General features: G+C 48.6%; 7 protein-coding genes across 7 annotated transcripts; 3 read left to right on the top strand and 4 right to left on the bottom strand.

Moving 5' to 3' along the window:
• Window positions 1-261: 261 nt before the first annotated feature.
• Window positions 262-714, top strand: FOBCDRAFT_197493 (ribosomal protein S5 domain 2-type protein; the record flags this gene model as incomplete). Its single annotated transcript, XM_031174572.1, has 1 exon — window positions 262-714. The coding sequence occupies one exon, from the start codon at window positions 262-264 to the stop codon at window positions 712-714; it is 453 nt and encodes a 150-aa protein (XP_031051357.1).
• A 326-nt stretch (window positions 715-1,040) lies between these two features.
• FOBCDRAFT_269870 (uncharacterized protein) lies at window positions 1,041-2,767 on the bottom strand (the record flags this gene model as incomplete). Its single annotated transcript, XM_031174574.2, has 3 exons — window positions 1,041-1,713; window positions 1,767-2,147; window positions 2,208-2,767. 3 exons carry the CDS (start codon window positions 2,765-2,767, stop codon window positions 1,041-1,043), a joined length of 1,614 nt encoding a protein of 537 aa, XP_031051359.2.
• A 1,893-nt stretch (window positions 2,768-4,660) lies between these two features.
• Window positions 4,661-6,642, top strand: FOBCDRAFT_248326 (uncharacterized protein; the record flags this gene model as incomplete). Its single annotated transcript, XM_031174577.3, has 2 exons — window positions 4,661-5,576; window positions 5,623-6,642. The coding sequence occupies exons 1-2, from the start codon at window positions 4,962-4,964 to the stop codon at window positions 6,640-6,642; spliced, it is 1,635 nt and encodes a 544-aa protein (XP_031051362.2). The 5' UTR covers window positions 4,661-4,961.
• Window positions 6,643-6,845: 203 nt separating this feature from the next.
• FOBCDRAFT_18414 (uncharacterized protein) lies at window positions 6,846-7,634 on the bottom strand. Its single transcript, XM_031174575.3, has 2 exons — window positions 7,468-7,634; window positions 6,846-7,417 (listed from the first exon to the last, which is right to left on the bottom strand). Exons 1-2 carry the CDS (start codon window positions 7,481-7,483, stop codon window positions 6,900-6,902), a joined length of 534 nt encoding a protein of 177 aa, XP_031051360.1. The 5' UTR covers window positions 7,484-7,634; the 3' UTR covers window positions 6,846-6,899.
• Window positions 7,635-7,763: 129 nt separating this feature from the next.
• Window positions 7,764-8,874, top strand: FOBCDRAFT_316156 (regulator of volume decrease after cellular swelling-domain-containing protein). Its single transcript, XM_031174578.3, has 2 exons — window positions 7,764-8,090; window positions 8,138-8,874. Exons 1-2 carry the CDS (start codon window positions 7,813-7,815, stop codon window positions 8,751-8,753), a joined length of 894 nt encoding a protein of 297 aa, XP_031051363.2. The 5' UTR covers window positions 7,764-7,812; the 3' UTR covers window positions 8,754-8,874.
• On the bottom strand, window positions 8,849-11,388 carry FOBCDRAFT_216086 (uncharacterized protein). The gene has a single exon (XM_031174579.3). It carries the CDS (start codon window positions 11,254-11,256, stop codon window positions 9,121-9,123), a length of 2,136 nt encoding a protein of 711 aa, XP_031051364.3. The 5' UTR covers window positions 11,257-11,388; the 3' UTR covers window positions 8,849-9,120.
• Window positions 11,389-12,257: 869 nt separating this feature from the next.
• FOBCDRAFT_289032 (uncharacterized protein) lies at window positions 12,258-14,353 on the bottom strand (the record flags this gene model as incomplete). The annotated part of the gene is made up of 4 exons (XM_031174581.3): window positions 12,258-13,299; window positions 13,353-13,852; window positions 13,939-14,098; window positions 14,194-14,353. 4 exons carry the CDS (start codon window positions 14,351-14,353, stop codon window positions 12,479-12,481), a joined length of 1,641 nt encoding a protein of 546 aa, XP_031051366.2. The 3' UTR covers window positions 12,258-12,478.
• Between the last annotated feature and the right edge of the window lie 2,214 nt (window positions 14,354-16,567).

Raw genomic sequence — 16,567 nt, forward strand, 5'->3', positions numbered from 1 at the left:
CGAAGGCGACCAATCATATAAGCCAAGAGCCGCTGAGCTTTGGAGCTCCCCTCCATCAATCGAGCTTGCAGTTGGAGAAGTCAATTGTCCATGATACAAAACTTTCCCATTATTATTGTGGCTGTTTCGAGGTGTCTACTACGTACTAAGCTACTCCAAGACAAGGCATAAAGCAGTCCAAGACATTGAAACACAAAATTAACCTCCTTCTTGTCTGAGTTGAATCTATTCTGATTCATTGCCATCCAATTGCAGTACATGATGGCTGCGAAGAGAGCAGTCCAATCCATTCTGCCTAAATCACAGCCCCCAACTTGGACAGCCTCAAAGCGCATCACAGAGTTCATAGCACACGTTACCCCTGTAACATCTCCATCACAGGCCAATTTCTACGTTGAGTCTCTTCTTGAATCGGACAAACGTATACGCAACGCAACGCACAATATCACGGCGTGGCGCATTAGAGGTGAGGGTATTGGCCATCAACAATTCAATGACGATGGCGAGACGGGAGCCGGATCCCGACTCCTGCAGCTGATGCAGTCCATGGATCTTTGGGATTCTATGGTCGTGGTTACACGCTGGTATGGGGGTGCCCATTTAGGATCCAAAAGATTCAGATTGATCACTTCCGTGGCCAGTGACGCCTTTGCGAGAGCTGGTATGTCTGGAGACAAGAAGGATGATACACCTAAAGGGAAGAAAAAGAAGTAGTGCGAAATGCTAGGTTGCGCTGGCTGACTATGAAAGAACACGCCAGGTCTGTATTACCTGTGTAAGCCATCTAGTTCTCTGTCAAACCTATTTATATGCTAACATCTTCACACCAGTTACCAAGACTAAGCCTCAGTCTCTATAGGACATTCTGTTTCCCTTCATTCAGTGTCTAAGTCTGGTCAAATGCCGCCTTAACTCCAATCTAATCCCAATAGGTATTGTGGCGGTGACATCCATGTCCGTCTCACCTCAGCGCCTGTAGCAGGCAAATGCTGATGCTCCCTATGTCCGACTTGATATCAATCTCTGCTGGTCGATCATGCTCAATCTCGCTGAACCTCATTGCGCAATCCAGATGCTGCCCAAGCTGTCTTAGATTGATGGTTCCCGACACCCGGATTGGACATCGACGTTCGCCCAGCATTGCCCTTCGATACTTGAGGTGCGACTTTAGTCCATTCACCTCCTTTCTTGGACTTGGCCTCAACGAGACAAATGTCACCTGACATGAGTGCTTGAACATAGTGCCAGTGATCCCGATCGCTGATGGCTTTCTCACCAAGGCGATCCCACCAGGATTCGTCGGCAGAGTAGCTGGGAGCATCCTCTATCCAGAGAAAGTCTGGAGGGAACTTCTTCATGAACCATGGATGGGGCGTTACTGCAAACATTGGAATACCCTTCTCGCTGTATCTCCATTCGAGCGTCAGTTGGCGTGTCGCTTCTTGGGTGTAAGATTCCAAATTGAGTCGTCCGAAGTCCCCAAGATGTGCAAAGGCATCCTGCTGGGACGACCCTTGGCTTTTGGCTTGAGGAACGACCAAGGGCGGGTCCCATTCTTCCTTGATCTTCTTGATCTTAGACGTAGGAATGGCAAACACCATGGTGGCATCGGTCGTGTGATACTTCTCTGGCACAGGGCCTTTGATATCAAAAAGCGGCTTGACAATTTTGAACCATGTCCATCTCTGTTGCTGCAGAGGGCTTCCGCACGTGCTTCAAATTGGCAGTCAGTATTGTGCTCATGTTCACCCCTGAAGTTAACTCACACGTTTGCCTCATATAGAGTGATGCTGCCTTTTCGGGCATCTAGCTTGAGGGCATCCAAACTGTCTGCGATCTCAGCCGATACTGGACTGTGTGTACCGAGGCTCACACTCCGTTTCAGCATCTTGTTCCTCACCATGTCATGCTTGAAATGTAGTGAGTCAAGTTCAAGTTTCCAGTACCCGAAGCGGCGGCATGCCCATTCAAGCCACGCCATCAATCCTTCCGAATTTAGAGGAACAATGAGAGACGAGTCGTTTTTGTTGGGAAAGGGCTCAACACGCATGAGGCGCTCTGGAGGAAGATCAAGTATCGGGAAGGGAGCATAACGATTGTTGTTGGCAGATCCAGTAATGACATGGAGACGCTCACTAGCTACTCGTCTAGGAAAAATTGTAAGTATGAACTACCAACACGGATATATGATGATGATGGACACTCACACCGGAACCTCACGGGCCCTGATATGCTGAGACCTCTTCTTAAGAAATTCGGCTCGGCCAGTGGCTCCAGCCGCGTTGTTGATCAGCTCATGGTTGACCATCTCTACCCCCTTGCGATTGCTGACTCCTTTGGAGTGAAGACGAGAGAGTTCAGGCATCATATGATGATACACATCCATTTTCATCATCATTCCACTGATCGTCATGGTATCCATGGGTTGTGGTCCCGGGTTTCCCTGTGGGCCTTGTTGAAGCACCTCTTGCGTGGCATTCGTGCGTGCTAGGTTATTGGCAAAACCCATGGCGATGCCCTTTCGGAGCTTCTCGCGAACAGACAGAGTGCTAAGATGTTGCTGGGAGAGATCATGGTTTGTGTATCGATAAAGAGTGGCCTGGTCCTCGTCTCGTTCCTCTTCTTGTTGTTGCGGGTACGTTCTCTGACGGCTGGCGGCAGGACGAAGCGGATAACTAGCAGCGAAGAATCCAGTAGTTGGTCCCGGGTCAGGTTCCACGATCTTAGGAACTTTGGCCTCATTTGACTTGCGCTGCGTAGCGGACATGTTCGAGAACCTTGGCCGGTGGAATGCTGCAGGGTCTGTTTCTCTCATCGTTCCTCCAGGCGACTCAACAACATATATAGCCCGACACCTCTTGGTGTTTCCGGGTTCAGGCCGTGGGCTAAGCAAATGCTTGCCCGTGGTATTTAGCAAGCTCACCATATTTGTAGCAGCGGAGGCAAATGGAGTGTTGGAAAGTTGTTTAGAACAATAGAGTTGCCGCGCACACTTGTCTCCACTATAACACATGCGGTATGGGGATGAAGGTATCACGAATGTGCGAAGATGAAGAACAATGGGATGAAAAGATCGGCTGAATAAGTGGCAATGGATGAAGAAGTGTGGAGCGAGGTTGCCTTTCGAGATGGAAGGCACCTTGAAGATGCGCTGAATCATTCACTTCCTATCACTGCCCCAGGTAAATGAAGGCATTCATTACAGTGAGGAACAAACTCCGTTACCTATAAAAGCGTGGTTATGATAGACTTCGTGAACCTGCAGAAATTCGCCGCTACCTCTTGCTTTTAGCAACACCACCACAGTGCTTTAAGTAGGTATCTAATCGGCCAGCTGTGTCCTATAAAGTTGTCTTGTGATTGTTGACCTCCTCGGTTAACCCACTGAAGCACTATACAAATGCTTCAGAGTTGCCTCTGTTGTGACGCAAGTCATAACTACCTACAATCTTCTCATATGTTTGAATAAGACAGCTGCAAAACCATTGCTCTGCTCTAAAAGCGTAAATATTGATGTTGTGGTCAAACGGCGTTTCTCACTTTACTAAGCAAGGAGTCGATGAGGAAATGCCACTATCCGCAAAATGTGGTTACACAAGATTTGTTTAACCAAAAAGTCCATTGACCTTAAAGAGGACCGATGCCCCACTATGGATTTTAATTGTGATTCATGGTCAAAAGTTGCTAAGTGAACATACCAATCTACCTTGGCACTGGAGTTGACACAATGTCCCAAATTATTAGATTGTAGAAACAATATAATGGCTACTTGCTTCGCAATACATCTTAGGCAATAGAGCACTCATTTATAAGGTATCTTCTGAACTGGAATAGTGATGGTAGGAATAAGTCATTATTTAGCCAATATCTTAGGTTCAGGCTCTGAAAAACACGAGCTGGCCCACAAATCGTGACAGTAAATCACTTTCAGGCGATTCTTTGCTAGAACATTTAACCAAAGGTATCCTCATCAGTTCTTGAATAGAGCAGCGGCCACTTGACAGAAAATATATGTCTCCACCGTCAATGCAAGTCGCCAAGCAGGCCAATTCGGACTCGTCTTGGCAGAAAGCTCACCGTGATCGGAGTAAAGTTCCTTTCTCCCCTCTGAACTGATGATAATCTCATGGATCTTCAGAAGATCTTGACATGTAAAGAGCGGTTACAAATGCTATACACTCTGCAATTTAGCTTGTTTCGAAATATTATTTTCTGAACGCAGAGCATCGGTACAAGTGCTATTCATGTTTTTTTTTATCAGGCATAAACATGCAGGAACGTCGCCTACATCTTATTCTACAAAGCTTCCCTTGCATGACTGCCGTCATCCGGCTTGGTTGTTTCCATTGATGGAAGAACTTTTAGCCAAGATCTTATCTGATGAAAATGATATAAAGCGTCAAGAACCAGGGTTTCGGGATAAACGGACGACATGGACGGGCTCCACAAAGGTCAAGCTGACGTAGTTTATTGCCACGTACTTGAATAGAAATTCATGTATATTGACCTTGGTTAATTTGTTTAACTCCGAGGACTTCTCTAGTTATACGGTTGGAGGAACTTGAACAGACTCAAGGCAATACGTGGGCATGACATGGCACAAATCAGTGCTTTATCTTCACATAAAAGAGTAAAACCAAGAGCACCACTCTCAGATTCCATTCAGATGAGGTATTTAAAACCCAGCCATGCCATGACAACAGTGCTGAACTAAACGTCTTAATGCCTGTCGATCCCCATCTGATAACTTTCAAGAACAAGCTTAATGTTACCCTTACCCACCAACAATCCACTCAGCGCCGGCACTTGTGCTAGATCCAGCAACCATATGTGGGGAGTTTATCAATCTCATCTAATCTCTTACAAGATCCTCTGCCCACGATAGATATAAAAAGGGCATTGGCGAGTCTTCAAGACTTGCTTTTCAGGCCATTTCCTCTTTGTCTTTGTCGGTTCTGAAAATGAAGTTCGCCACTATTATCGGCTCGGCTCTGCTGGGCTTTGCTTCTGCTGGTAACACTACTACCCGGAAAACCACCTACGACTACATCGTAGCCGGTGCCGGAGCGTCGGGTCTGATTGTTGCCGAGAGACTTGCCAATGCTGGCCACAAGGTTCTTCTTGTTGAGCGTGGTGGTCCTTCATTTTATTCCACGGGTAACCGTGATGACTTGATGAAGTGGAACAAAACCGTCACCGCATACGATGTTCCAGGCATGGCCTACTACACCGATATCTCACCGACCATTCAGTGGTGCACAGACATTGCTGCCTCAGCAGGTTGCTTGCTCGGTGGATCTACCATGTTGAACGCTCTCATGTTTGTCAAGCCCCGAGCTGCTGACTTTGAGGGCTGGCCTAGGGGATGGCAATGGGAGGATGGAGTGTCCGATGCTGCCAAGAGCGTTTTTGAACGTATGCCCGGGAGCATTCTTCCCTCGGCCGATGGAAAGCGCTATGATGATGGTGCCTTTGAGGTTATGTCAAAGTTCCTTGAGAGCAATGGCTGGGATGAGGTCAATGCTCTTGAGAACGTCGAGGCGAAGGATAAGATCTTTACGCACCCTCCTTGGCTGGTAAGTCCGATCTCTATACTTGCTAGAAGACTCTAACATCACTTAGATCAGCAATGGACTTCGAGGTGGTCCCGTGCGTGATATTCTACCCGCTGCACAGGCCCTCGACAACTTCAGCTTGCAGCTTCACGCCAAGGTCATCCGTGCTGTTCGCAAGGGCCCTATCATTACCGGTATCGAAGTGGAGCATGACGACGGTTCTCGTGAGATCATTAAGCTGAGCAAGGGTGGTTCCGTGGTCCTCTCATCCGGCACCCACTCGACACCTCGAATCCTCTTCAACTCAGGCATTGGACCAAAGAAGCAAATCCGCATTGTCCAGTCCGGCTCTACGAACGTGAAGCTCCCTCCTGCCTCCCAGTGGATCGACCTTCCCGTTGGCCAGCGCCTGAAGGACCATCCCATTGTTGTCGTAGATTTCCAGACCAAGAATAAGCTTCAAGCCCTTCCCAGGGAGGCATTCACTGAGCCTAACGATGAGACTGTTGAGTTGTTTGCTGAAGGAAGTGGCCTTCTCTCGCAGTCAGCTCAGCGTCTTAACTTCTGGAAGAGCGTCGAAGGCAATGATGGCGTGACCCGCTATGTGCAAGGCACAGTCAATGCCCCTGAGAACAACACCATCTCAGCCAAGGTCTATCTCACCCACGGTCTTACATCCCACGGAACCCTCGAGATTACTCCTGGGGGCAACACCAACATCACTCAAAAGCCATTCCTCAATACCGAGGGTGACCGCGATGCTCTCAAGACCTTTGTCGCCGAACTTCTTAGCTACGCGCGTAAGCCTGGTAGCGTTCTGAGTGTGCCTAACAATGTCACCGCCGACACTATTCTCGAGGTTTCGTACAGTGGCAACCATCATCTCGGGTCGGCTAATATGGGAGCCAAGAACGATGGCAAGAGCGTCGTTGGGCCTGACACCCGAGTTTGGGGAACCAAGAACCTGTTTGTTGTCGATGGTAGCATGCATCCTGAGGTTCCAACTGGAAATACCCAGGCTTCCATTATGGTTGCTGCTGCACACGCTGCTAACAAGATCTTGGCTGTTTCCTCCAAGCGACACTAAAAGAATATTCATGCCCTTGTGGTCAGGGAAAACTGAAGAGTGCCGAATGTATCAGATGTATAGTACAGTTCTGTGCCCACCATTAAGAAATAGACAAAAGCTAGATATAGAGCTCACAGCTGTGGAGCATCAACCTGATAGAGTCCACGGTCTTATGGTGAAGAAGCAGCCATTGCGTAAAACTACCAAGAGCAAGGCTTTATAGAACTATCTCTTGCGCCGTTGGTCGTGATTCGTAAAATGCCAACTCAAATGGCTCATTTCAGAGCCATCCCACCAAATACTCGGTCCAATTCTGCACCTTGGTCCTCTGTCGCATTCGTATTGGTTCCGCTCTGAGTGTTTTGATGCTCTGGTACGTTTCCAGCACCTTGTTGCTGCACCGGTGTACTCCTCTCAGGCTCCAACATGTGCATCTCACTATCGAGCCAACCCGGCGCAACTCTCCTCTTCTCCGCGAGTTCACGCGCCTTGATCTTCTCATCAAATTCTCGGAGTTCACGCTCTGCATCCTCTTGCATCTTGGTCACGTAAGCTTGAAGTGCGCGGCATGAGGCGATGATGTCTTCTGGATGTGCCGCATGACCAGAGTTGGATACCACGTATTTAGGCTTGGTTTGGCCTGCGGGGTTATCTGATGCTGCCTCGATGCCCAGGGACGAGGGTGGGATGTTTGAGGGCATAGTCTTGTAGTTATACGAGAGTGTTGTCGCTGTTGGAAGTGACACAAATGGAGAGACTGTCAAAGGGACTTGTTCCAGAAGGGGATGGGATCCTGTGGTTGAATTAGCTTTATATCATGCATCGTGCATGAGTGAAGCCTACGTTTGTTGTCATGCATATTGGCAATTATACGCAATCTTGCTGTATTAGGATATCGGCTCAAGCGCTTTTATATGATCTTGCAGATATCTTTCTCCCGTAATATTTAATGATAGGTCCTGTGTATAGAGACGAGGGAATTTGGAATCGTGTAAGGTTGAATATGTAAGTGAATTTGAGGTTGAGGTCAAGCGACGCGCCCGTCTGGTCAGTCATCACAGTGCGATAAGCTTATCGATAAGGCTCAACCTACGATAAAGCTCTCCCACCTTCGCGATGCACATTTTCTTCAGCTGCCTGGTGAACCCCTCCACTCCAAACAAACCAGTTCACGCCAAACACCCAATCATGTTGCCAACGACAATCCGCACACCGCCAAAGGCCGAAGACTACACGCCTCTGGCCGAGTACCAGTCAGCAACACCCGAAAGCTTCGTCAGTGGAAAGCCTGTCCTTCACTACCATCTCGAAGGCGCAAAGGCATGGATTCCCAAGACGGAATGCGGTAGCCTAGCTCTATTTCCTGCCGACTCAAACGAGAAGCCTAGTGCTCCTGAAGGCGACAGCATAAATGGTGATGTCGAGGAGCTTGTGGAGCAGGCAGTGGATGTCTTTGTGAACTCAGAGTATGTCTAATGTTTCAAATGGTATAACTCAAACTAACATCGCAAAGGGCCTTGACTATCTTCAGTCCCAAGGTTGAGGCAGGTGTCTCAATTCCTTATCCCTCGATATCCATCCACGCTATCAAACAGCTAGGTCCCGAAACAGATGCGCCGCGCACCCAAGCCGTATGGATGCAGCTTGAATTCTCAGACGGTGGTGCCGAAGACGACGATTTCAGCACAATAGATCTCACCATCATCCCACCCAAATCAGATTCTGAGCCCAGCGCCGCTAAGCAACTGTACGACGCCATGGCCAACTGCTCCGACCTTCACCCTGACCCCAATGATGGCGAAGAGGACGAGGACGAGTACGACCGTATTGTCTTCGAGGGCAGCGAGGAGCACCAGGCCATTGAGGGGTTCACAGGCGTTCTGCGTGGTGCTAGTAATGGCGGTCTACCGCCTCCTATGCCTGGTAGCGGCGGCTGGATCACGGCGGATAACGTGAACGAGTATTTCGACGAGGATGGCAATTGGATCGGGCCCGGCGCTGGGGGCCAAGAGGAAGAACTGGGAGAAGGCGCAGGAAGAGTGCGAGATCGCGATGAAGCCGAGGGCGCTGATGCAATCGAAACCGCAGCCGCTGATGATCCCGAGAACAAGCGACCACGAGTGGAGTAATAGATGATACCTCACGAGAGAACATGGCAGGGCGTTATGGTATAAAAGACAAAATTAATCAATGCATTACGAGTTTCAGTTTGATATAGCAACTCAAGAAAAGAACCCTTTTTTTTTTTCACAATGCAGCCAGTATAAATACGATCTTCTATTAAGATTACGTGCGAAGGGTATATATCCAACAAGCTTCTACCTAAGCTACCTACAGATCAATCCAATAAAACTTACGAGTCCGAAAGCTCCCGGTAAATCCAATCCCCAGTAGAAAGTGCATAAATTAGCCTGCTGATGTTACATGAGATGATGAGTCCCCGACAAACAAAAGAAACCCAAAAGAAAATGATGAAGAAAAATTAAACCCTTCCATTTACATGCGTAGACATCGTCCCTTCGCATCCACAGGCGAACTCTTCAAAAATCCATCCGCGTCGTATAATCCAATCGAATCCACGCTCTTGCGCTTACTATCGCGTTTGCTTTCAGCGATGAGCTCACTCACAGTTCCAAGTTTGGTCTTGCTTGGTGCCCGGCTCAAGTCGCGAGTATCGCGTCCCATATTCGCGCTCCTTCGTGTCTCTCTGAGCCCACTTGATGTCGACGATGGTTCTTGATTCTCTTTCCCCTCATCAATATCATCCTCGCGTATTTCAACTCCTAAATTTGAACGATTGCTGCGGCTTTGTGGTAGTGGACGAGTTGGCATAGGTGGCACAACTGATCCCGACGAGTTCTTGTTAGGACTTCCGAGATTGAGATAGTTTTGGCGACCAGACATGCTAGCTCTAGGCGTGACTGGATTTATGGTTCTTCGTGAGAAGCTACTGGTCAAGTTCAACATCGGCAGTGTCGGCGAATCAGGTTCGTTGACAGAAGATCCTAACGAGTTACCGCTGTAAGAACTAACCATGCTGTTCATCCTCCTGAGCTCCATGATCGAATTTCCGAGGGATCCCATGCTTGGTACAGTCGGCGGTGCAAGATTCGGCATATCCTTCTTCAAGCGTGAGATGGAACGGCGAAGGGGTGATCCTGTAGAAATCGCGCTTGGGGAGTCCACCGGTGGCTCATCATGATATATGGTATTCGCTGTTGAGGACATTTGTCGCAGATGCTGTGAGAACTCTCGTCTCGGCATTGGCGATACTGGCTTTGGCATGACGATCTGGTCGACTTGGGCGATATGTTTTGGTGGCTCAGGGAGTGCTCTCTTGGGTGCGGTGCCCATTAACAACGATAACATATCCTGCTCATCAAAAGGCGAAGAAGTCATTGTCGAGGGGCTCGGTACTGTCGCCACGCTATGTCTGTTCTCTTGCAACAGTGGCCTCACACGCTCCGGCACTTCAGGTTTGGGGCTCTCGCTCATCCTGTTTCCAAGTGAAAGTGTGCTATCTCCCTCGGTAGTCGTCACAGATGGTGTCAGGATGCTGGTGTATGAATTGCTGACAGGGAACGCAAGAGCAATACCGTCTTGATCGCGTGAATAAGTATCGTTGCGCTGGAATCGCTCTGGTGGCGGTTGCAAGTATGAGGAGATAGGAGGGCCTCCAACAGCTTGTGTGCTTACAAACGAAGGCCGAAGTTGTCCTGTTGTGTTGAAGATGGATTGTCCGCCTGGGATCGATATGCTCAAATTCCTTCCCCTTTTGTGTGATGCTCGGTTTCCAAACAAAGATCCTCTGCTTTCTGAGCTCATAAATCCAGGTGTCTTCCGCTCGACAAATGGATCTGGCTGGTCCTTTTCTTCGGGGTCATTGGCGCTGTACAGTGTCGAAAGTGAACTTGATGCCTGGCTGTCTTGTGAGGCCCGCCTATCGGGGCTATCTTCTTTTGCAGACTGTTTATGTGAAGTCTTCTTCTGAGGGTTTTGCGTCTCGGGGCTTGGGTCTTCCGGGGCGTCCCATTGACGCCCTCTCATTCGACTTGGGCTTGACAGTCCTCCTGGCAATACGAGCTCTTGCGTCGCCTCGGCAATCAAGCTGTTTGCAGCACTTCCAATCGAGCTAGTAGAAACCTGTCGACTCTGCGCATCTGTAGGTACCACATGGATAGTAGCTCTCTTGGTAGGGCTCGGCGGGATCCTCGAGATGCGAACTGTTCCAGTTGTGTTGGTTGAGTCCTCAGATGATATGGTCTTGTGACTATGTGGCGTTTTTGTAGGAGAGTTCTTGCGTGGTGTGCTTCTCACTGATGAGATCTTCTGTGGTGAACGTTTTGTTGGTGAGCTGCGTGAGTTCTTGCTTGGCGAACGGCTCGTTCCGTCTCGGAGTCGCTGTTCTGTACTTCGAAGGATATCTCGAAGATCTGTATCTGTTACAGAAGCTCGTACACGAGCTCTTGAGGGAGCTCGCACGGGACTCGTCTGAGCCTCATCTTCTGGCATAGGTAGTTCAGGTGCAGTTTTGCTTGGCTTGAGAGTCTCGGCACTTTTTCGCTTTTGAACTTTGATCCCTTGCTCAAGCTCCTGACTACCCTGTGCCTTTTCTAGGTCATCATCCGTCATGAGAGTTGGAATTGTCGGTGCTCTTCCCAGCCATCCATCGCGACTAAAGAGACTATCGCGACGACTCCTGCTAACTCTTGGACCATGGAATCTATCCTCTTCGACCCAGCTACTCGATCGTCCTCGTTTTCCGTTTCCACCGAAGAAGGTAAAGCTGTTATATGTCGGAAGTGGTGGTAATACCGGTGGCAGCGAGAGTGAGAGTCGACTAACTGATCTTGACATGGCGTATTTGCGCTTGACCAGCCGCTTTGTAAAGATCGATCGTCTATGGTCCTCGACATTCTCCGACACTTGATATACAGTAGTCGCGTCCTCTTTATCTCGAGACTTGACGCGCCAAGTAAGAAGAAAGCCGATTGCCGCAAAGAGAAGGATTGCACCACCAATGGAAAATGTGAGGATCCATCCGAGACCAAGTCCACCGGCTCCATGAATGGCTCTGCGTGAAATATTCGAGAGATCCATCATTATTTACACTGCCGTAGCTGAATCGTGAGAAATCCTTAGCCAGCAGCAGTGCTTCATGAGTATCGAGAATCAATAAGTTCAGTACACGAAGCTTGAAAAGGACAGACAACGTGAGATGACGGAATCCAAATGAAGGAAAAACCCTTCAAAGGGGAAAAGCCCGCTTTCATCTTAATTCTTGAATTGCGTGTCGACGTTTTTGCTGAGGTTATTTCCAGGGTCTCAGTTCAATATCATGAGGAATGTGTTGCTAGGTGTTACCCATTCCAGCCTCAGCAAACCACGACACCGGCTTCACGACACTCTAAGATAGCTGCACCGCCTTGGCTTCGGAAAATTCAAGAAACCTTCAATTAAGTCGTCATTTCGACCGGCATATAATCATGATGTATAGATGGTAAACCGTAGAGTTACAGTCTGCTTCGAAACAAGGAAAACATATGGGTTATCACACAGTTTTTCAGCTGGGAATATCGGGGATACGTAATCACCAGGGAGATTACTCCTCGAAATTGGCTGTACGAGTTGTGATCATTCATCATTCCTGTATTTGTAGCAGGTTGTTTCTCTCTAAGTTTACATGTTCCCAAACTCGTGGGCTGCCATTGTCCTCCTATGAAGAAAAAAAACCTCCAAGCCAAATGCTCCTCTTCCAACCATGTATAACATACGAACACCTGGAACCAGCCAGACAATAGAAGCAGATGTTTTTGTCCTTTTTTGTTTTCCTTTTTAATCTCATTTTTAAATGTTAGAAATATCGATGTCCATGCCCATGCCCATGCCCATGCAGGTGAGCTCCACGACGTCTCCTCCTGGGTGGCGCTGCTGCTGGTACTGCTGAGGGTGTGACAACAGCAGTTGATGTAACAGTAACAACCACAACTTCCTCTTGGAGATCGGTCACATAGACCACTTCCTCATCCCAGAGGATCTTGCTCACGAGGTTACCGTTTGTTACAAACTGTGTGCTGAAGTAACTCTTTGTGTCTGTCACAGGCTGCAGCTCAGGCGCTGGAGTGGTTGTAGGTGCCGAAGCAGGGAGAGGCTCAGCAATCGTAGACTCCTTGATTGCAGCCGCGCCCACCTCTCCAGCGTCAATTGTGGGGATGAGGACTTCGTCTGTGGACAGAGATGGCTTCTGTTCAACGGATGATGGAACATCTTTAGTAGTGGTCTTAGAGCTTGGGCCAGGAGCCGGAGCCCCATAGGCTGACGACACCTTGAAAACTTGACCAGGAAGAGGTGAGGCAGAGTTCTCTGGTCGGTCACCAGGTGAGTAGGTCAAGGTGGGTGCATGAGCACCATCGGTTGGGTCAGGCTGCTCGACGTCGGAGCCATCTCCATTGGGAACTCCATCGCCACCAGGAAGCTCTTTCATAGGACCCTTCACATCCTCGTTAGCCAAAGCTTTGGGAAGCTTCATCTCGCATGAGGTGGCCTTCTGTTCGCTAACAACGTCGAAGAGAGGGCAGTCCTCAATTCTTCCTGTTTCGCTGGTGCAGGTATTGATGGCATCCTGAAGGAACTCTTCCTCCCAGCCCATAATAAAATCTGCATGTAAACCGTAGCCTAATAGAAAAGGTCAAAAAGTACACTGTTTTGAGACATGAGCTTAAACATACCGGTAGTGTCTCCGTTGGCAAAGACAAAGCGACCGTTACGATCGGAGAAAGCGGCCGTGTTCCAGATGACCTCATACATGAGACTAGGTAGCCGGACAGGATACTCCTCGGGGCAAGTACCTGTCATGACGAGATCGGGGAACGCGACGTGGTCCTTGTGATTCTGGCTGTCAACAGCATCACCGCCCTTCCAGCATGATGGGAACATGATTTCAAGACGGATTCCATCGGCACAGTTCGCATCGAGATAAGCCTTGTCAGGCATGTAGTGACGATAGAGGGTACCCTCGGGGGCTTTTTGGTAGTTCAGACAGTTGAATCCGAGTGCCCGTTGAGCTAGATCGCTTTGCGTGGTCTGACCGAGAGCTTGCCACATAGACTTCTCCGGGTCTGGCTTGCTTGGATCACCGATGGTGTAGCTTCTTCGGTCATTTGAACCAGAGAGCATTCTGAAGTCAGGAGGGAAAGCAGTCACGTTATCTCCAAAAAGGAGGTAGTAACTATAGAGCATTAGCTTCCAGTTTGTGGTGTTTGATCATTCAAGATCATGGGTATTGCTTTCCAGGATCCTTAAAGAAGTACTTACGCAAGCATACCACCCACTTGAGGAACAAGCTCAAACTCTCCAGAATCGCCATCTTGGAAATACATAGCAGGATGCCAGTAAGAAGACTTGTCTTGTGTTACTCGACACGATGTACAATCGGCATCTAGGAGTTGTTCGGTGGTGACGGTTTCGGCGAAGTCTGTGCGGTATTAGCGAAGCTCTTTAGGCGCCCTACTGCTTGCTGTATAATGGCACGAATAGCATCACAGAAAGGTCTCATTGTTCACGACTTACTGGAAGACCCATGAATTGAGTGGGCATGCTTAGAAACTGTGCCAGGATCGACGATGGGATCAATACGGGCAAGTCCCACACGACCAGGGCACTCCATGCGCCAGAAAGCATGGGCGCCACCTACTAGGCCAGCAGAAAGAGTGATGAGTGATTTGAGCATCTTGATGGTATTGGCCTATTCAGGCTTGAAGTTCAGCCTTCGAGAGGCGATATTTGAAAGAGTGGACGATGCAACGAGGCGATCTGCATGAGAGATGTTAGAATTGTGATGATGATGATGATGATGAAGAAGAAAAGTGCATGATTAGCGGAAAGTGCAAGCAATCGTCCAGATTTAACAGAGGGAAAGAGCATTGCTGTCGAGCATCAAACGGAAGGAGGGACTCAGGCGGAAGCCAGCTGGCAGCGGATAGCCGCCACAGGTACGGCTCAATGCGCGAAATGGGAAAGAGGCATTTTTGAAAGACCGTTTTCTCAAGGAGAAATGAACAATATTATGTTCTTTGTGTCTTTTAAAAAGACAGGTGCTTTTTTTGAGTCGTTGTAGTCGAGTTCCGATCATGGTGATGTGAAGACATAAGTGGAAGTGGAAGTGTACTCACCGTCAACGTACTGTGGAGTTTCAGTCAAATCGATGATGAGTTTCTGTAATCCTCGAAACTCCCTTTCCGAACAATATTGATTCAAAAAGAAACGAAAGAAGGGATCAAAGAGGAAATATTGAAACCAAAAGCTGTAATGGCTGGGGATGCCTTTATTGCTCTTGACGGTCGCAACACTCTTGCGAATAGTCTGGCCAGCCCCGCTGAGAATCCGAGACCCTGAATTCCAACGCGTGGTTCAGATCCCAACGTCGAGGTCACTGCCACACTTCCGGATTGAGCCACCGAATCCTTTGATGGTGCTGGATTGAATCAAGGACAAAGAATGCTTTGTCCAATGGTGCCGCTTCCGGTTTACGGACGCCAACTCCCACACAATCGGTGGACTTGTCTCAGCGTAGAGTGGTTGACAGACGCTTCGGGAAGTTTTTGGCAGAAATTCAATTAAACTGAACCAGAAGAGTCTCGGTAGTGGAGAGTAATGATGTCGACTGTTCAGATGAAAGTCGTTTTCGAAATGAGCGGTTGACAAGCCTCGTTGATAAACTTTAGGGAACCGTTGGAGCCTATATCAGCCTGCCGTTTTCTGTAACGACTTGACGATCAACGGTTTTCACAAGGTTCGGTAGATCCAGGCAAAGTTATTGCGAAGGAATGGTTATGATACAAGCGTGACTCTCCCAAGTCTTGCGAGTCGCGTTTCTTTCGCAAAACGCTTCACCTTTTAAGATCTCGAGCTGTCGATACTCTTCACAATACAGGAACCAGATAATCGGTATTTTGAATGATAAACGAATGAGATTGAACGGGCAGAATCGCAAGGAACGTGGGTATGGTCGAAACCAGAAGAGAGTGTAGATACGAACGTCAAAGAGACGGAAAAGAGAGTTGAATGAGTGTGAAGCGAGCCAGCCCGAACTTCAAAAGAGTGAATGGATAAAACCCGAGAATAAAAGCAATCGAAAAGGAATGGAATAACAAAAGGGAAATGCACAGCTGGAAAGATGGAGAATGGAGAATGGAGAGGACGATCGTCCGCGAAGTGGGAGCACACGCCGCTAGAACATGGCATTGACAGGCAAAGCAAAGAGCATGGGGTGTTTGGTTCTAGCCCGGGGGCAATTCAATTCATCTTGGCACTCAACGGAGCATTTCTCTTCTGAGAAGGGAGGGGATAGTTTGGTTGTGTCGCAGTCAAAATTGCATCGGTTCCAAGGGTCAACCTATAACGCACAGGGGTGTTAGAGTGGTCTTGTGTCGTGATACCGAACTAAGAAGAATACCCTGGGGTCATTGGCCGATCTTGAAGGTTGTAAGCGCTGGTAGGGGCAAATAGCATGTCGTAAATACCTCTCCATGGATGAACGGCACGCGATAAATGCAGGTACAAGGCACCCAGCAGCTGGTAGTCGGAATGAATACATGGAGATCTCCAAGGCTGTCCCTGGATAATGCCAGTTAGCAGCAAGCCCAGGGGACGTCTCGGCAGAAGAGTTGCCGAATCAGAGCCTGTACACAGCATCGGGTCACATTGCGAACGGCGCCAGAAGGTCTGGGCTTCCATCATTTCTCCTGTCAATCACAACGGATGAGCAACTCTCCAGATTGGAATCTACAGATCTTCACTGTTCAGCCAAACATTGATTGGATTCCTGCGCCTTGCAGAGTCGCGCGGGCTCCACCACGTGCACAATTGCTTAAATGATTGCATAACATCGAATGGCCAAATCTCCTTCGTACGGCATTCTATTACACACTAAAGGGAACACTAG

Source organism: Fusarium oxysporum, chromosome II (assembly GCF_013085055.1).
Source record: "Fusarium oxysporum Fo47 chromosome II, complete sequence".
NCBI lineage: Eukaryota > Fungi > Ascomycota > Sordariomycetes > Hypocreales > Nectriaceae > Fusarium > Fusarium oxysporum.